At 41.3% G+C, this 20,849-nt stretch overlaps 1 protein-coding gene across 1 annotated transcript in view; it reads left to right on the top strand.

Annotated features, from left to right (window-relative positions):
* The window catches only part of bmp1a (bone morphogenetic protein 1a), an 89,309-nt gene that overhangs the window by 27,765 nt on the left and 40,695 nt on the right, over positions 1–20,849 (top strand). Inside the window, exons 2-6 of the mRNA XM_065247685.2 lie at positions 2,431–2,544; positions 4,603–4,743; positions 5,456–5,573; positions 10,106–10,284; positions 11,572–11,677. Of these exons, the coding sequence (XP_065103757.1) occupies positions 2,431–2,544; positions 4,603–4,743; positions 5,456–5,573; positions 10,106–10,284; positions 11,572–11,677 (658 nt within the window). The remainder of the gene's footprint in view (positions 1–2,430; positions 2,545–4,602; positions 4,744–5,455; positions 5,574–10,105; positions 10,285–11,571; positions 11,678–20,849) is intronic.

Raw genomic sequence — 20,849 nt, 5'->3', positions numbered from 1 at the left:
TGCTTTAATTTAACACACCTGATTTAACTCATCAGCTTGTTAGGGAGACATGTTTACCATTTTGGAAGGAGGCTGATTAGTTAAATCATGTGTTTTAAAGAAAGGATCTACAACTTTTTGAAAGGGGGTCCTTAAGGGACCACAATTGGAAAACACTGCAATTGAGTTATTAAATGTCTTCTGAGGTGTAGCGATCGGTTTTTTAACGTTGGGTCAAAGATCAACCTTCCGCCTGACCTCAACTCTCTCGTGAACATGCGTACGCGTGAGAAATGTTTGAAACCAAACCATTTGTGGACCCCATTTACTTCCATAGTAGGAAAAAAAGAATACTATGGGAGGAAACGGGGTCCACAATTGGTTTGGTTGCGAACATTTCTCCAAATATCTTCCTTCGTGTTCATCAGAACAAGGACATTTATACGAATTTTTAACAACATGAGAGCGAGTAAATGACAGAATTTTCCATTTTGGGTGAACTATCCCTTTAATTTAAAATATATGAAAGATATTTCATTTTGAGGTGAACTATTTCATAATTATATGAGGATAAAAATGTTCAAGATTATTTTGGATACAAGAAATGTAAATAACATTTTAAGAGGACTAAAAAAAATCATATGCAGAATATGGTCACTGTAAAAAATTGTGTTTGAAACAATCATAATGAATTTCTTCTGTCATCGCTCACTTGTGATGAATTTCCAGCGCTTGATTCCAAGATTCCGATCAAAACTGCCAGGGATACAATTATTCCCGGATGGGCTCATTAAACTCAAGCGGTCCCATATAGGTCAACATCCTCCTGTTGTGTAGATCATTAAAAGTGCCATATTTTATGCTCATATATATTGCTTAATTTTCTAACGTTAATCGGCTTCTCTCTCACGCGAGAGGGATTTATTTATCCCTGTCCGAGTTATGACCTCAGCTATAAATGGCATCGCAGAGGATCATAAAATAAATATGAGGCTGCGGCATGTATTAGTTAACTGGACCCTGCTACCTCATAAGGGGTTGTTTTTAAGGACCGTTTGAAGACTTCATAAAAAATAAGGATGCACAAGGAAGGCATTTTACAAACACTGCACAATCGCTCATAAACGAGTGCACCATTACATTATCAAGAGTTCAAAATTAAGTTATTTTTGAAGGCACGCAAAGTGTATTAGTTATTAGTAAAGTTTGCTAAAACAAGCATCAGTCATTAAGTGCTTTAAATGTGTAAAACTCATGCCGCTTTATTTATGCTGTACATGAAGTTTTAAGTTTATTTTTCATGCACAGATGTCAATGACATTTTACAATGAAATGTTTGATGGGAGGTTTTGATGCCTTTCTGTTGCAGTAGAGTATAGAAATAAGTAAAGACAGAGTTGAGATAAAGATAATTGTATACAAATATATGAGAATGTGATATGTGTTCAAGGAAATCTTTCTTAAGTGCAGATGCTCATTGTTAACAAAGTTCCTCAGTTCGAGCCTCGGCTGGGTCAGGAGGTCTTTCCGTGAAGAGTTTGCATGTTTTCCTGTGTCAGCGTGGCTTTACTCCGGGTACTCCGGTTTTATCCCACAGTCCAAAGACTTGCAGGTTAGGTGAATTGGAGATGCCAAACTTATGTGTGGATTAACTGGGTCCGGAAATGTGTATATAGTCCTGGATAATGGGATGGCATTAAGAAATAAATAAGCAACTCATTGTAAATGGTGAAAATTGTTTATAAAGTAAATGTAATGTATTGGGTGCAAGTGAAGTGCAAAAATTTTGAATAATATATACTAGTGTTGTAGTACTCAAGACCTATCTTGGTCTCGAGACCTATTTCAAGACCATTTCTTGATGGTCTTGGTCTCAACTGTATTTGGTCGCTGTCTTGTCTTGGTCTCAGACTTATTAGTGGTCTCGGGATTTTGTTTCAAGACCGGTCAAGACAACAACTGCAGGAATTACACAGAATTGCTATTGCATTGTCTGATTTATATGTAAACAGCATTATTGTGATTTGATGTAAAACTTCTGGCTATTTTTAAAAGCAATCATTAGCTTGTTTCTTATTTGATTTCTTTTGTTACTATTGTGCTGGTAAGAGATGAATGGGGGATCGCCCAAAAAGAAATCTGTCAACAAATGAATACACCCACAAGGCCCACAATAGTATGTAATTCAGTCCATCTTTTCAAGGACTTGGTCTTGTCTCCGTCTCGACACCCTCCAGAATTGTCTTGGTCTCTGTTTAGGGGTCTTGACTACAACACCAATATATACCTGCAATCATGTGACTTGTTGAAAAGATGTAAATATCAGTTTTGAACCTTTTTCTAGTGACCAATAGGCCACAAAAGCTGTTTTTTATTTTTCATGTACCATATATTTATTTTGCTCTAATTATGTGGTTATTGTAAACTGTACTTTGTTTGTGTTGGTTTCAGTTGCCTATCTTGGAGACATTGCACTTGATGAAGAGGACATGCGCATGTTTAAAGTGGACCGCATCATAAATGTAGCACAGAGAACCATCACAATTCTTAATAACAATGAGACTGGTAAGTTGATGTGTGTAATGACCTGTGAATAATGACATGCGTATAATGACATTTGAATAATGGCATGTATATAATGACATGCATATAATGACATGCATATTGTAACATGATGTGTATAATGATATGTGTATAGTAACATGTGACGTGTATATTGATATGTGTATAATGACATGTGTTGTTAGGGTTAGCAGTTGGGGTATTGCAAAAGCAGTATTGGCCCCAAATATCGGCTCAAGAAAATCGGCAGCCTGTATCGGTCATCGCCTTAGGCTGATGAAACAAAAATCGGTATCGACATCGGCACTGAAAAATCCATATCGGTCGATCCCTAATGCGTATAGTAACGTGATGTGTGTAATGACATGCGTATAATGACATGTGATGTGTATAATGACATGCGTATAGTAACATGTGACATGTGTATAATGACATGCATACAGTATAATGACATGCGTATAGTAACCTGTGACGTGTGTAATGAGGACATGCGTATAATGACATGCGTATAGTAACATGTGACGTGTGTAATGAGGACATGCGTATAATGACATGCGTATAGTAACATGTGACGTGTGTAATGACATGCGTACAGTATAATGACATGCATATAGTAACATGTGACGTGTGTAATGACATGCGTATAATGACATGTGATGTGTATAATGACATGTGTATAGTAACATGTGACGTGTGTAACGATGACATGTGTATAGTAACATGTGACGTGTGTAATGATGACATGCGTATAGTAACATTTGACGTGTGTAATGATGACATGCGTATAATGACATGCGTATAGTAACATGTGACGTGTGTAATGATGACATGCGTATAATGACATGCGTATAGTAACATGTGACGTGTATAATGACATGCGTACAGTATAATGACATGCATATAGTAACATGTGACCTGTGTAATGACATACATAGAATGACATGTGATGTGTATAATGACATGCGTATAGTAAGATGTGACATGCGTATAATGACATGCGTATAATGACATGCGTATAGTAACATGTGACGTGTGTAATGACATGCGTACAGTATAATGACATGCATATAGTAACATGTGACGTGTGTAATGACATGCGTATAATGACATGTGATGTGTATAATGACATGTGTATAGTAACATGTGACGTGTGTAATGATGACATGCGTATAGTAACATGTGACGTGTGTAATGATGACATGCGTATAGTAACATTTGACGTGTGTAATGATGACATGCGTATAATGACATGCGTATAGTAACATGTGACGTGTATAATGACATGCGTACAGTATAATGACATGCATATAGTAACATGTGACCTGTGTAATGACATACATAGAATGACATGTGATGTGTATAATGACATGCGTATAGTAAGATGTGACATGCGTATAATGACATGCGTATAATGACGTGATGTGTACAATGACATGCGTATAGTATCGTGACATGCGTATAGTAACATGTGACATGTGTAATGACATGCGTATTATAACATCAGACATGTGACACTTTATGTGTCCTTGTGAATCAAAAGGCTTGAAAATGTGCTAAATGCTAATATTTTATAGAAAAAATGCCAAAAGGTTTCTGTTAGGGTTAGGTTTAGGGGATGGGTTAGGGAATTGAAAATACAGTTTGTACTAGTGATGTACGGGGCCCTCGTAACTCACGTATCGGTTTGGGGCGGGTAAAGAAAGTGTCACTTTATTGCGGGGTGGGTTATTAAAAACAAAATAAAAATGAGAACGGGCAGAGTTGACATGAGAGTGAGTTTTGGGTCAACTATCTCTTTAAAAGTTGTCTATTGTTTCGCTAAATGACATCAAAATATGTTTGTGTAAAGGTTTGCTTTTAGTAAGTAATTAAAAATACTTATTAAATGTGCTATACTGCACATTTTTAAACTGTTGTGTTTACTGAAATCTTATTTGGTCAGAAACCAAAAAATGAAAAAGTGTAGACATGTAACCACTCTGTATCATTATGTGATTGTAGTGATCTTAACTAATGAATTCATATTTAAAGCTTAGTGTTTTTTGATGTTGGAAATGTTAGGTTCAGTATCCAATGAGACGAGTCCAAACAACAGTGCATCCAATCAAAGGTCGCGTCGCAGAAAGAGAGCAGCGACGTCCAGACCAGAGAGGGTGTGGCCTGAGGGTGTCATACCTTATGTCATCAGTGGAAACTTCAGTGGTAAGTAAACTCATTTACTAATAAGTTTTATTTAAGTAATGGTATTTTAAGCTGTGTTGTATTGTGTATTAGTGACCCTATCTGTGAAATCCAGGCAAAAGTCTCATAATCTAACGCTGAGATTAATAGCATCAAAATTTTATTTGACTCATCTTTGACATGACCATACGCAGTTAAATTAAAGATATCAAGGTTATATTTTCACACAATGTTTTTTACATTATGCAGAATGATTTTATGTCCGATGGTTGGGTCAAATTTAAACATTTTCTGAGTTAATTTAACCCAATGTTGGAGTTTTTCCTTTTTGACCCAACCGTAGGTTAAGATAACCCAGTATTTTAGCACAGTGGTTCTCAAACTGGGGACCGGGGCCCCCAGGGGGGCCGCGAGATGGTGCCAGGGGGGCCCCAGTTTGATGAAACTTTATAAAATACATTAATTTATCATGAATTCTGTGTAATTAAACCAAAAAATAAGCCTACTATCCAACAACACTACTTTGTATAACTTAATATGTTTTGTTTAATTACACTGCAAAATGTTACATTTTAGAACTAGTTTTTGTCATAAATTTTCTTTGGGGGGCTGCAAAGGAATGCACTGTACACAAGGGGGGCCGCACGCTGAAAAAGTTTGAGAACCACTGGCATACCTTTTTTACTTCCCTTTACAGATGATAACTGTGTGTTTGAATATGTGTGTCCTATAGGTAGCCAGAGAGCCATATTCAGACAGGCTATGAGACATTGGGAAAAACACACATGCGTGACTTTCATCGAGAGAACAACAGAGGAGAGTTACATCGTCTTCACCTACCGGCCGTGTGGGTAAGTGTGTGTGTGTGTGTGTGCGGATCTACACCGACAAAACACTCGGGTACAAGATGTTTCCACAGCAGGGGGACGTCTTTGACTCTTCCAGGAAGAAATCATGCCTGTCTTTCCTGCTCATGTGGAGCCTGCGCTGTCCTTTATTTCACTTTTCTTTTCTCTTTCTGATTTATCGCTTAAATGGTTCCCTCTTCATCCGTCCTGTTCATCCGTTTCTAGTTCTTCTTAGTGTGCCAATAAAAGGTTTTTGTGTGTGGGCCTTTATGTCTTGACCTAGCTATCACTCTATTCTTTAATGAGGAAATCCCAGGCGGCTTTGTCACACTGTTCGCCACGGGACTTGTCACCTGAAAGTATGGGTTTTATATGAGCACAATGGCTCCCTGTAGATGCTTTCATAAGGTGTCAGAAGTTCAGATCCTCTGCTTTTTGGATAAATCAGAGCTCTGCAATCAATGTTGTCGGCACAAAGCTGTTTCTTCCTGCAATAAGTTAGGATTTGCTTTGATCTGTTTTTTGATTAGGTAGTGTATTATTGCAGGTGGTATCTGTGTAGTCAGTGAATGTTCTTTTTCAGTCCAACAATACCATTTATGGAAACAAAGCAGCAGTACAAACTTTATGGTCATTGTGTTTTGACGTCACAACCGTCCGCAGTGCAGATGAACAGACTGGAATGTGCTTTTTTGAGTTGTAAAAGGTTTTTAGCTTGACATGAGAGACAAAAAAATCAGCATTAGTAACAGTAAGGTCATGTGTATTCTCAGGAAACAATGTACTGTAAGTCGCTTTAGATAAAAGTGTTAAATGTATCTTAAAAATAAGGATTTCTCAGAAAAAAAGTCAAAAAATCGTCTTTCTTTAGGTACAGATATGTATACATTTAGTACCTAAATGTACTGCTGAGGTACTTGTATGCACTCTTTGGTACCAATATGTACCTCTGAGGTATTAACTCTTTAGGTGCACAGGTGTACTATTGAAAGGGTAGGGGAGAGCGGGGCACAACCTAACGCTTTTTGGATTTTGCTCAATCATTCAAAAAATATTTGAGTTTGATCAATGATATTTTTACACAAGCAACACACACATCTCTGCTACAAATGAACATTTGAAGTTTGTTTCTAGTGCTTACCATTCTTGGACATTACATCCAACGTGACAGAAGTGTAAACGTTACAACTTACCCCATAGGTGGGGTTAATTGTAACAGGCAGGGGGTTAGTTGTAACACTTGCTAAAAATTAAGTTTGCAGGCGAATATTTCAATATTATTTTGTCTATATACTTGAAGTGGATATTGTTTATATATCTGTCTATAATAGACAGGTATCCACACTGTATTCATTCATCAAGCCCTTTTCTAACAATAGTTCGATTATAAATGGATACAAATGTCTAAATATGTGAGAAAAAGCAGCACAATTATGACAAAACATTTTTTTATATGTGATCATCAGTCTGTAATAACCATACTACAGTTTCAAAATCAAATTCTGAGATAATGAGCATCAAAGTCTAATTTTAGTCATTCATTTCATTATGATTTTAATCTTTGACGTGACCTTATTCAATCAATATTAAAAATATGAACTAAAATACATTTGACACACGATTTTTGATAAGACAGGCACATTTATTTTGTTGGCAGCCAGCAATCATTCGAGTGTAGCCTATTTAAAACAACGGCAAGAATAACGCTAACATTAGCTGTTTTCATATTGTAAGTGCTGAGGGGTTCGTTGTAACACAGCGTTACAATTAACCCCACTGGGTCAAAATATTTTCAAGCCCACCAAAAAAGTTGCTAAGAGCTGCAGACAGATTTCAAAACAATGCTATGTTTTAGTCAACAAGACACTGATTAATATGACATAACATTGGATTTGGTATCTTACACACCCAACTTAGAAAGTGAAAAAAAAACATATGATGAAAAAATTTACATGCCACCAAAACACTCGTTCATCAATAACTCTCTGGAAAAAAATTATACATTTCCAATAATTTGCCAGAGATCATCTTTTGGTAGCGTGAAACAAATACTGGAAAACAAAACGCTCAACCCTGTGCAACAATGTAAACAGTCCGTGTTACAACTAACCCCGCGTTAGTTTTTGCCCCGTGCACCCCTACTGCCCCAGTGACAGCTAGGGACCATATTCCTGACAGTGTACAAAAGCGTACATTAACCCCTCCATACATAATGATCCATTGATATTTTTGGTTAGCTTGGTCAAGACTGTAAGTTTAAAGGGGATATATCATAAAAATCTGAGTTTTTTCATGTTTAAGTACTATAATTTGGTCCCCAGTGCTTGTATCAACTTAGAAAATGTGGAAAAGAAAAAACAAGTAAATTAGTTTTGGTAAACCATTTTCTAAAAGCATGTGAAAAAATAAGTAATTGAAATTTGGCTCCCCTTGTGATGTCAGAAGGGAATATTTTTATAATAATTCAGCAGAAAACTTAATAAAATATACGACGGTTTTCATCATGTGCTGCTTTGCCAGTCATGTTTGGTTCTTTGGAAGTACAGGAGTCCTTTATGTCTCACTGCAGGCTATGATGGACAAACACACTTTGTGTGTGTGTGCGTGTGTGTGTGTGTCTGTGTGCGTGTGTGTGTGTGTAGCTGGGGTAAGTGAGGTGTTGATGCACCTTTGCAGCCAGCAGTAGTTGCCAATGGTCTGATGAGCCACTATATGTGTGTGTGTGTGTATGTGTTTGTAAATCTATGTGTGTACAGTATGTGTGTGTTCAAGCGACCCCTGTCTGCACTGTGCAAAGTTCAAGGCAGATTTTCTGGAGCGAGCGGCTGGGTGCACAGTAATTAAAGAGTGTTTTTGCACCCACACAGTCTGTGGATGTTGGTTTGTGCGTCTGTGTGTGTATACTGTGTGTGCGCGCGTGTGTGTGTTTAAGCAACCTCTCAGCAGTCTCTCTCTCTCTTTGACATATCACATGCCCTTTCAGAAAGAGATTATTTAATTGCTTTTTACTTGTTTTTTTTCTGCAAATTTGATCCACCACACATCCTTGTTTCTCTCCAAATGTTTCTAAGCAAACATACACTGCAAAAATGACTTTTTACTTAGTATTTTTGTCTTGTTTTTGATACAAATACCTAAAAATTCTTAAATACATTTTCTGGATGTTATTGTATTTCTAATATATCAAATTTAAGTGAATTTATGCTTATTAAATGTTAAATGTTTACAAATATATAAAAATTGTTTACAAATTGTAAAAAAATGTGCTTGTTTTATGCACAAATTTATATTAGATATTTTTTGTCTAAAAACTAGACTTCTTTTTTAGGTTATTTTGCTCATCAAGAAAGTTCTTGATTTAATTTAATTTTTAGATACTTAAAACCAGACAAAAATATTTTAAGCCATTTTTTTTGCAGTGTACCATGCGGACTATTCATGACATTTTGTTCAATTTCACTTTATGTTCTGTTTTTGGTGCTTGTGTGTTGAAGACCCCTTAAAAATCAAAATGGGTTATTTCTGATATTTGGCTTTAATATTTAGGTTTTTGAGTCTAGCCTTCATTAGCTTTGAGCCATGCTAGTGTGATCCAAATGTAATCTTTACTATGCTCAAGTTCTTATTAAGATATAGATAACAGAAACACAAATTGTAAAATCAAAACACATTTCCAACAAAAAAGGCTTCTTTAGGTAAAAGTCAGTATTTAGTGTGACCTTTCTTGGCACTAAACACATTTTGAAGTCCTGAAGTCATTTGATTAGAATTGGGATTTAATATTTCATTTCATTTAGGTTTAGGAGATCCTGCCGGTTCTTGCTATTGCTCAAATGGAGCTCACTATAAATACTAAAAACTTTAAATTATAATTTTATTCTGTTTTTTAAATCTGCATACACATTTCACATGATTGTATTTTAATAAAGAGACTGAGAAAAATTATACATGGCCACTGTACCATTGCAAAACAACAAATCTAATGGTGCCATGGTGACCTTAAGACTTTAGCACAGTACTGTATTTGCTTTTCAATGGACTTTTTCTGAAAAATCTTATTGAACTACACAGATTTTTGTTTAATTCTGTGAAAAGTAAGAATGTTCATCTACCCAATACCACCTGCAACCAACTCGGAAATAGTTGGAAATCAGGAATAGGAATCATGGCTTGTGGCTGTGATGTAAACTAAGCTATTTATAAAAAAAGAGACATTTTTGAAAAAGTCCCACCCAAACTTCCTGTTTCAATAAGAAATGCATAAACAAAGAAAAGTCAAAAAAACACACATTAAATTTTTGCACGCACTTTAAATAGGACTTTTAGATGCATCACTTTTTTTGGAAAATAACTGTAACTGAAGGATTATATTGTATTGTATTGTATATTATATTCATATTCCTTATGTTTGAGATAATAATACTTTATTATGCATTTATGCAGTGTATGCCTTTGTCATCAATAAAATGAAATTAGCAATCAAATCAAATGTTATATAAATATATATAATTAATGATGGTGCTTAACTTTCCCAGGTGCTGTTCGTATGTTGGACGGAGAGGAGGTGGTCCTCAGGCTATATCTATTGGGAAGAACTGTGACAAGTTTGGAATTGTGGTGCATGAGCTTGGTCATGTGATTGGATTCTGGCACGAGCACACGCGTCCCGACAGAGACGATCACGTCGGTATTATACGGGATAACATTCAGCCAGGTAGGAGAGATTTATGAAAACAAAAAGCAACGCACGTTGACATAATCAATAGGAGTTCATTCGGTTAAGGTACATTATCAAATATCGCGTTGGGAGATTGCACAAGATCTGTTGTTTTTGAACTGGTAATATGCAGGAGCTGTGCAATGCAGGCCAACTCAGGCAAAAAGCATGCAGGATTTTGTGCCAACTTTCAGAGAACTTAATCAGCTGTTACACCACATGCTTGGAACAACGTGGCCCATTTGCTAAAACAAATTCTTGGCTGCTGAGCTCAGCACAAATCCACCTGCAGATTTATTTTCTTCTTTAATAAAACTGTCCAAAATATTTGATTTAAAACACATGTTTCCAGATAACCGTGCATCCACAATAGGAATAATTTACAATTGACACAAAATGTATTTTGACTAATAAAACTGTATACTCACAATTTGTGAGTATTAAAGTGGTCAAATGTAGTTATAACTGATAAGAATAGCTATACTGTTTGTCAACTCCGGACCGAATCTGCACCGTATCTTTACTGGAGTCGCTGACTTCAGCGCCCCCGAGCTGTCTGGTGTCTGGGTTTGGACGTTTTAGGGATGTCAAACATTAGTGGGACATGGCAATTTGCTAAACTACCTGTGGTTACTTTTCTATGGACATGTGTGTAAATGTTAAATAGATCAAATGTGGTAATAATCACCATCAATTAAAAGTAATTGGAAACATTTAGTCATCATCTGTCATCCTAAATCAGCCATGGGTTAATTTGGCAACCAGGTAGCTGCACATGTACAGATTTGTCTGCGAAGCCAAACATTCTTTACACCTTTAAGCAGCACACCCCAGACGAATGCACAAAATACCCTTAAGTAATGAATAGACATCTATGGAAGAAGAGATGTTATTGCATCTTTAACATGTGGCACAAACTGAGAGCATTCATACATTTGCTTTAAATGATAAGAGAGAAAATATTCATAGATTTATTGTATTTGTTTGTTTTCCCTTCTTTCTTATGTTGCATATTTTTTTTTAAGCGCAATACTTTAGTGGCTTTCAGAATAATTGCCAGCTAACAGGAAATATAAGAGCTTTTTTAAGCCATGCTCACCACCCGTGCATCACTTGGGAACGTTCCCACTGTACATATGTGCTCGAAATTTACTGAACGTGCCTTAAAAAGAATAATAATAAAATATGAACAAAGTCTGTAATATATAATACTATAATAACAATAAATTGTACACGTATGTCACTAACTCGCAAATATTTTTTTCTATTTTAATAATCTCACAGGACAGGAGTACAACTTCCTGAAGATGGAGCCTGGTGAGGTGGACTCACTCGGAGAGGTCTATGACTTTGACAGCATCATGCACTATGCAAGAAACACGTTTTCCAGGTACGAACCTGCCCAGTATACAGTAGGTCTCTATGTCTTTTCATACCTCCAGTTATTCCATCATTCCTCCATTTTTAGATACACTTGTGTTGCGTTCAATGACACTTTTTTGTTAGTCACTTTTAGTGGTGTTTGCTAATCTAATGTTGAGGATTTGAGGATAACCCTAATCTTAGACGTTCAAGTCCCTGTGAACGTTATGCATTTTAAAGTGAAATGAAAATAGTGGGTGTGGCTTGTGTTTTCCACCGTGCTTTGGTCAGATATAGAAAAGTAGGTGTAAAAAAGTAGCAGACTGACAATCGAAGGGGCGGAGTTAACAGATGCCCTGCCCAAGCCGTCTAGCTGACGCCATTAGAGAATGATCGCCATAAGTAGCTAGATGTACATTTTGAGATTTTGATTGAATATTATGAGGACTTACACAGATAAGTAGGAATAATTTGTAAATAATTCAACGACCCGTCGTCAATTATTCAGCATATTCCACGGTTAACACAAACATTGCTCTGGTAGCTAATTTTAAGACATTTGACTGGTTAGGTGTGCATTTTACAGAAAGATAATCAACAGCCGTGGAATATTTCTCAACCAATCAGAATAAAGCATTCAACAGACCTGTGATATAAATTGTTTATAATAAACACTGCAATATTACATAAAAAGTAAGAACTGTCAGTTTTCGTTGGACTTTAAACTTTAAATTCTTATGCCGTACTATGCACATGAATGATACCTTAAAGGAATATTCCATTTTCTTAAAAGAAAAATCCAGATAATTTACTCACCACCATGTCATCCAAAATGTTGATGTCTTTCTTTGTTCAGTCGAGAAGAAATTATGTTTTTTGAGGAAAACATTGCAGGATTTTTCTCATTTTAATGGACTTTAATAGAGCCCAACATTTAATACTTAACTCAACACTTAACAGTTTTTTTCAACGGAGTTTCAAAGGACTATAAATTATCCCAAACGAGGCATTAGGGTCTTGTCTAGTGAAACAATTGTCATTTTTGACAAGAAAAATAACAAATATACACTTTTAAACCACAACTTTTCGTTTAGGTCCGGTCCAGCGCGACCTAACGTAAATGTGTAGTGACGTAGTGACGTCACGTGTTACATATATAAAACGCACATTTGCGGAGCATTGTAAACAATAAACTGACACAAAGACATTAATTAGTATCAGTTGACATACAACAACGTAGGAACGGTCCTCTTTCTCAACACTTGTAAACACTGGGGCGGAGTTTCGCGTTCGTCCTCTGTGACCTCTTGACGTCATGACGTATTGCGTGGGGTCAGCTGGCGCATCACGACCGGATCTACATGATGAGAAGTTGTGCTTTAAAAGTGTATATTTGTTATTTTTATTGTCAAAAATGACAATCGTTTGGCTAGATAAGACCCTTATGCCTCGTTTGGGATCGTTTATAGTCCTTTGAAACTCCGTTGAAAAAAACTGTTAAATGTTGAGGTAAGTATTAAATGTTGGGCTCTATCAAAGTCCATTAAAATGAGAAAAATCCTGCAATGTTTTCCTCAAAAAACATAATTTCTTCTCAACTGAACAAAGAAAGACATCAACGTTTTGGATGACATGGTGGTGAGTAAATTATCTGGATTTTTCTTTTAAGAAAATTGAATATTCCTTTAAAGCTTAAGATCGTTTTTGCCTGGTGGACGATGATCTGGGTTAAAACATCACACTGACTGGCCACCAGGAAGTTACGCATATCATACACTGTCAGAAGTAAAGCAAAAAGCTGTCACCGGGGCAGTAACTTTTAAAAATGTCCTAATATGCACCATTTGACGTACCAATGTGTACCATAATGGGTGCCAAATGTGTACTTTATGAAAGGGCAGCATTTGTACCTTTTCAGGTCATAAGAAAGTCATTAGTTGCTAAGTGGTTGCCATGAGCAACACCCTAGCAACCACCATCATGATACTCACTCTAAAAATGGTGCTAAAAAGTGGTTCCCTTTCAATACGGTTCACTTCGCATTGCGTCAGTTTGCTGACGCTATGGGGGGGGAAACTCCTGTTTACTCCGTGATTGAAGCCTATTGGTTAACGTCTGTAGAAAATACAGACCAATGACGTTTGAGCCCGCGCGGGGGCGTGGCACACGTCCCTATATAAGCCGGTGAAATACGTCAAGAGCTCATTACTTTTCTCCTTCAGCGCGAACCTTCTCGCTGCTCCGAAGAAGAAGCCCTTACTCGCCGTCGATCCAAGCACTGCAGCGGACTACAACACACCAGCGTGTTCCCCTGCCGCTTTCCGGTGAGCCTACAAAGAGTATCTAAAAGAGCAGAAGCGCGTTGAGATAATGTCGCTTCGGCATTGCGGCTCCTGCCGAGCCCCTTTGCCCGTGGAGGATTTCCACAAAGAGTGCGTCATCTGTCTGGGTCCTGCCCACGCCGAGGCCGTACTCACCGAGGCGGGCTGCGCCCACTGCGAGCTCCTTCCTATCGCGGTGCTGCGCTCCCGCCTCGAGATCTTTAAACGGAAGGCTTCCCGTGCTCTCCCGCCTAAACAGCAGCGGAGCCGTGAAGCTGGAAGACGCCCTGAGACCGAGTCCACGCCGGCTCATCCCCCGCGTGCTCTGTCTCCCCGCCGTCATCCTGTCACCTTCGCCCGTGAGGACTTACGCCCCCTGCCGAGTGCTAGCGGCATGGTTTCCTTTGGGTCCGGTGACAACTTGGAGATGATGTCATCCTCTGAGGAGTTGGAGGATTGGGCGGCTTCGGATGACGACGCCCACGCAGCCGCCGCTGATGAACCTACCGAGTCGCGTCCTCACGACTCTGAGCTCATCCGCATCTTGACGCAAGCTACGGCGGAGCTCAATATCAAGTGGTCGCCGCCGTCAGAGCCTCAACTCAGCCGGTTGGACGAGTGGTTTCTGCAGCCCGGGCGCCGTCAATCATCCCGCCAACGGCAGGCGCCGTTTTTCCCTGAGGTTCACCAGGAGCTCACCAAATCCTGGCGTGCTCCCCACTCCACCCGAGCTCAGAGCGCCGTCTCCCACGTCCTCTCCGTAGTGGACGGCGCCGACGAACACGGCTACTCTAAGATGCCGCCGCTCGAGGAAACTGTCGCCGCCCATCTCTGCCCGTCTTCAGCCGGCGGATGGAGGGCTAAGTTGAACCATCCGTCGAAGCCCTGTCGCCTGACATCGACCCTGGCGTCGAAATCCTACGCCGCCGACGGACACGCTGCATCCGCTCTCCATACGATGGCGGTACTGCAGGTATACCAGGCAAAACTCCTCCGTGACATGGACGAGTCAGGTCCGGACCCGTCGACCTTTCAAAACCTGCGCAGCGCGACTGATCTGGCCCTTCGCGCCACTAAAGTCGCCACTCAGGCTGTAGGAAGAGCCATGGCCAGCCTGGTTGTTCTGGAGAGACATCTGTGGCTGAACTTGACGGACATCAAGGACACGGACCGGGTTGCCCTTCTTGACTCGCCCGTGTCACCGTCGGGGCTCTTCGGCTCCGCTGTGGAGGGGTTCACCCAGCGCTTCACTGAGGCACAGAAATCGTCGCAGGCTATGCGGCATTTTCTACCGAAACGATCTGCCTCAGCGTCTGAGACCGGCCGCCCAAAACCGCCGCCAACTCAACGCCCTAAGCCAGCACCAGCTCAGCCCCAGCCGAGAGCTGAACCGGAGGTCAAGCGCCAGCGTCCTGCACGACCGGCTGGCCCGCCTCGACGCCGCGGTCCCCGTCCTAGGATTACGCTGGACCCGACGCAGGCACCGCCTCCCTGAAGAGAGTCTGAGGAGGAAAAGAGGCTCTGGTCCCGCTTCGGCCGGCCCGCCCTCGAAAGTTCTGCGTGTTTCAGTCCCCTCGGGCGCTGGACACACCCTCGCTGTAACAGCGAAACACAAATTTTTACCTTTTCACAAAAAGAGCAAATTTCCTCCTCTGTACACACAAACACACACACACGGCTTAACGACCATAAGCATATCGACGCTCGCCGTCAAATTTCACGTTTGGCAATCCACCCCCGGTATGCCGGGCTGGATTCTAAACGTAATCCAACACGGTTATTCACTTCAATTCGCCCGGAGACCACCCCGGTTTCGCGGCGTTCTCTACACCACTGTCCCAGACGATCGTATACAGATCCTCAGGGAAGAGGTGCGTTCTTTATTACTAAAAGACGCGATAGAGACGGTCCCGGCGGATCAAAGCGAATCAGGCTTTTACAGTCGTTATTTTCTCGTTCCAAAGAAAGACGGCGGCCTCAGACCGATATTGGATCTACGCGTTTTGAATCGCGCTCTTGCCAAACGGCCGTTCAAAATGCTTACAGCCAGACGAATCATGGCGTTAATTCGACCGGGCGATTGGTTCATATCAGTGGATCTGAAAGACGCTTACTTTCACATTCCGATAGCGCCACGTCACAGGCCGTTCCTAAGATTCGCGTTCGACGGGACAGCATACCAGTACAAAGTTCTGCCCTTCGGATTATCTCTGGCACCACGCACATTTACCAAATGTGCGGATGCGGCTCTCGCCCCTCTCAGACAGAGCGGCATCCGCATATTGAATTACCTCGACGATTGGCTTATTCTGGCACAGTCAGAGAGGGAAATTACTGCGCACAAGACCGTTGTACTCCAGCATTTGGAGAATTTGGGGTTCAAAATCAACCTCCAGAAGAGTTTGCTCACCCCCACGCAGCGAATCACGTTCTTAGGCACGACGCTCGACTCATTAAAGATGCGGGCATGGCTTACACAGGAACGCGCGCTCACGGTCAGACGCGAGGCGGCATCGTTCAAAGCGGGTTCACATCTCCCTCTCAAACGATTCCAGAAAATGCTGGGTCTGATGGCAGCAGCATCCCCACTAATACCGTTGGGAATGCTGTTCATGAGGCCGCTTCAGTTTTGGTTGAAAGCGAAAGTTCCGCCCCGTGCTTGGTTGTCGGGCCGCTTATTAATCAAAATCACGTACAGCTGCGTGAAAGCGCTTTCGATATGGACATCCCCTCACCTTTTCCTCTCGGGCACGGAGCTCGGCTCCGTGAGCAGGAGGAAAGTGGTGACTACGGATGCGTCTGCGACGGGTTGGGGCGCTCACTGCGACGGCGAGCTCGCCTTCGGTGCGTGGAACAACCAGTTGTCTCAGCTACATATCAACCACCTCGAGATGTGGGCGGTTATCTTAGCGCTACGACACTTTCGACCGAAACTCCAAGGGCTGAGATCTCGCTCCCTATCCAGGCTGGCGAAACGGCTTTTATTATGGGCTCACGCGAACGTACGTTCGTTAAAAGCGACTCACGTACCGGGTGTAGCCAATACGGGTGCAGACATTCTCTCGCGCAACGGTCCGCCGCCGGGAGAATGGAGACTGCATCCTCAGACGGTCGAGAGAATATGGACCGTCTTCGGCCGGGCGGAGATCGATCTGTTTGCATCAGACGAGAACGCGCATTGCCCGATCTTCTTCTCGAGACATCACGATGCCCTGTCGCAAGCATGGCCGGCGTGTCTTCTGTATGCTTTTCCTCCGGTGGCCCTGTTACCACAGGTCCTTCAGAGGATAAGAGAGACGAAATGCGCGATAATTCTGGTCGCTCCGTTTTGGCACAATCAACCGTGGCTCCCCGACCTATGGCAGCTGAAAACATCAGCACCATGGCCAGTACCGCTGAGGAAAGACCTCCTATCTCAGGCGAGAGGGACGATATGGCATCCACAGCCGGAGCTATGGAATCTACACGTTTGGTCTCTGAACGGCAACCATCACGCCTTTCAGGACGAGTGTTAAATACTCTAACTGAAGCTAGGGCCCCATCTACCAGGCGCCTTTACGCTCAAAAGTGGTCTATTTTTTCTGATTGGTGCACGACGAAAGACTTAAACCCAAACACCTGTGAAGTGGAGCATATTCTCTCCTTTCTGCAGGAAATGCTGGACAGCGGTCGCGCGCCCTCGACGCTTAAAGTGTATGTGGCGGCGATAACGGCGAATCACGCCCTTATCGCCGGTCGCACCGTGGGAAAACATGATCTAATCATTAAATTCCTCAGAGGCGCTTGCAGACTACACCCACCGCGACCTAACACGGTCCCGTCTTGGGATCTGTCCACGGTCCTGAAAGCGCTGCGCGGTCCCCCTTTCGAGCCCCTCGAGCAGGCTGACCTGCGCGCTCTCTCGTTTAAAACCGCTCTCCTCCTGGCGTTGGCATCGGTTAAACGAGTAGGCGATTTACACGCGTTTTCAATTGACCCGTCGTGTCTGGAATTCGGTCCTAACGATAGCAAAGTGATCCTTAGACCGAGAGCGGGATACATTCCTAAAGTTTTGACCACGCCATTTAGAGTTCAGGTGGTTTCACTTCTCGCCCTTCCGACGGCGGACGGCGAACAAACCCCGAACACGCTCTGCCCCGTCAGAGCGTTAAGAATATACACGGACCGTTCTGCCTCATACCGCAAGTCAGACCAGCTGTTCGTAAGCTTCGCACAACATTCCTTAGGTATGCCGCTCACTAAACAGAGGCTATCTAAGTGGATCGTCGAAGCCATTGCTTTGGCTTACGCCTCCCTGAATGAACATTGTCCAGTTGGTTTAAAAGCTCACTCCACGAGGGGTATGGCTTCATCTTGGGCTTGGTCTACGGGGATTTCTATCATTGACATTTGTAACGCGGCCGGCTGGTCCTCGCCGTCTACGTTTGTCAGATTTTATAGCCTGGATGTCCCTGCCTTACAAGCACAGGTCTTATCGGCTTAATGATTCACGCGATTGCGTTTCTGTATGCCTTCACGGTGCGTTGCTAGCTCACCGTCATGGCTACCTATTAATAAATCATGCACAGCTCGCGGCGCGCTCAGGGAACCCGCCGTCTCGTGCTCTATTGTATATGCATCATGGTGCGTTTAGAAACTTCACTGTATGCGTATTACTGTCTCATATATGGTGCTTACACTTGCGCTCGCTAGAGCTATGTATATGCTGGGTTAGGGCCACATGCAGTGTCTCTCCGGTAAGGGCACCTCAGTCCGTTGTGTATGCACGGCGGGATGGGATTACGTTCCCCCATAGCGTCAGCAAACTGACGCAATGCGAAGTGAACCGTATTGAAAGGGAACGCTTAGGTTACTCACGTAACCCCGGTTCCCTGAAATAACGGGAACGAAGCATTGCGTCGCTGGCCGTGCTACAAACGTCTACGCAGCGAGTGTTATTCGGCTGCGCGCTTCAGTCGAATAATAATGAGCTCTTGACGTATTTCACCGGCTTATATAGGGACGTGTGCCACGCCCCCGCGCGGGCTCAAACGTCATTGGTCTGTATTTTCTACAGACGTTAACCAATAGGCTTCAATCACGGAGTAAACAGGAGTTTCCCCCCCCATAGCGTCAGCAAACTGACGCAATGCTTCGTTCCCGTTATTTCAGGGAACCGGGGTTACGTGAGTAACCTAAGCGTTCACTGGTTCGTAATCATACGACTTTAAGTGCTTTATGAAGAACTATAAGTGTAAACATTTATATATTCTGATTTTTATTCACATTGTTGTGTAGCAACTGCACTTTGCATATTTTTATCAATTTTTGATACAGCACCAAATAACTTATGTGTCATGTTTCATTCTGTGGCGGTCAAAAATCACACATACAGGCACTCGCACTCTTTGTGTGTTTTTTTCCCAGTTGTCTCAGGGTGACCCTTTAATGTGGCATCAGCACTCGTGAGATGTACGTGGTTATCTAAGCATCTCTATTTCTGCTGATCTTTCACAACACAGCCATTATGCTTCTCACATGCCAATCTGTACTCGCGCAATCTCAGTGAGCCTGCGTGTGCGTGTGTGTGTGTGTGTGAGAGAGAGAGAGAAATAGAAAGCATAGCTTGATGAACTGATCTCTCTCTCTCTCTCTATGTCAGCTTCATTCATCTTCCTGTTTCTCCTCATGGTTTCTTTGGCACTGCCATGCGATGGGGCCAATAAACCCTGGCATGAGTTTAGGGATTAGGCTTTATTCAGATTTAAACAGCTGCCACCAGATTTATCTTTATTACCCTGTGTCGTGCTTCTAGATATGATTAAAGAGAAACATCCTTTCATTTAGGGCGTGTATTGAGAAACATTGATGATTGCTATATGCGGTAACTATTGTTTCTTTCAAACTCCGTGCAATATAGAGTTTACACAGTTATGATTTCTTTATGCAAATAGTTTGGTGTTAAAGTGGATTTCATGTTTATATCATGTATTGGTACACAGTTCACTGTATGTTATTGCAAAAAAAAAACAATCTTTGTCTTTATAATGTTTGATTATTGAAATCAAGGAACTAAAGCAAGATAGTAACTTGATTTAATTCATATTGAATCTACTACTGTTTTTGTATCCCATGGCATGCGAGAACTTAAATTTAGACCAGATGTGTTTTTTGTTTGTGTCAAGCGCTGGTAAGACTGTGATGGTAAATGTTTTACCTGTGTCACTTTGTCCCGATAGACTGACTGACCTTTCGTCCCTTCCATAAGCACACATTACATGTGAACATGTAATGCTGGCGAGGTTTCTGTAGGATTATTGAAGATTTCATTTTTTGTCTGCACTTTTTTTTGTTTTTTCATAGTTTGAATGAAAATTTGAAGCTAGTTTTTTTATGATAATATGTAATGGTAATGGTAAAATTATAAAGTATTTCTTAAAATGTTTTGTCCATTTTTATTCTATCTGCCAATTTCAACCCAGTGACAGTCAGAGGTGGTTTTAAGGGTGGACCTTCATGCTTTTTAGCAATCTTGCGAAGAATTTATGAGAAATCATTGTGTCGTAAAATACTTGCAAAGAGCACATATTATGTTTGGCGTAATACAATGTGTTCATGTGGGTTATGGTTCCAAAAACACATGATTTTTCACATATCATACATTATTGTTGCTGCTCTATGCCCTGCCTCCCTGAAACGAGTTGATTTTGTGGTCCTCCGATTGGCCAGCTAACCAAAATGTTGGAATTGGCCTGAATGATATCAGCAGGAAATGTGACGCTCCTTACCATGTTTGAAAGATCACTCCTAATGCAATACTGACAAGAGAAAGATAAAAAGTGCACGAATTGAAAAAAAATAGGTATGTATTAATTCATCTAAGTTGATGTAAGAACATAG

Source organism: Paramisgurnus dabryanus, chromosome 11 (assembly GCF_030506205.2).
Source record: "Paramisgurnus dabryanus chromosome 11, PD_genome_1.1, whole genome shotgun sequence".
Classification (NCBI taxonomy): Eukaryota; Metazoa; Chordata; class Actinopteri; order Cypriniformes; family Cobitidae; genus Paramisgurnus; species Paramisgurnus dabryanus.
Note: the sequence above shows the minus strand (reverse complement) of the source record. Positions and strands in the feature narration are given on the sequence as shown.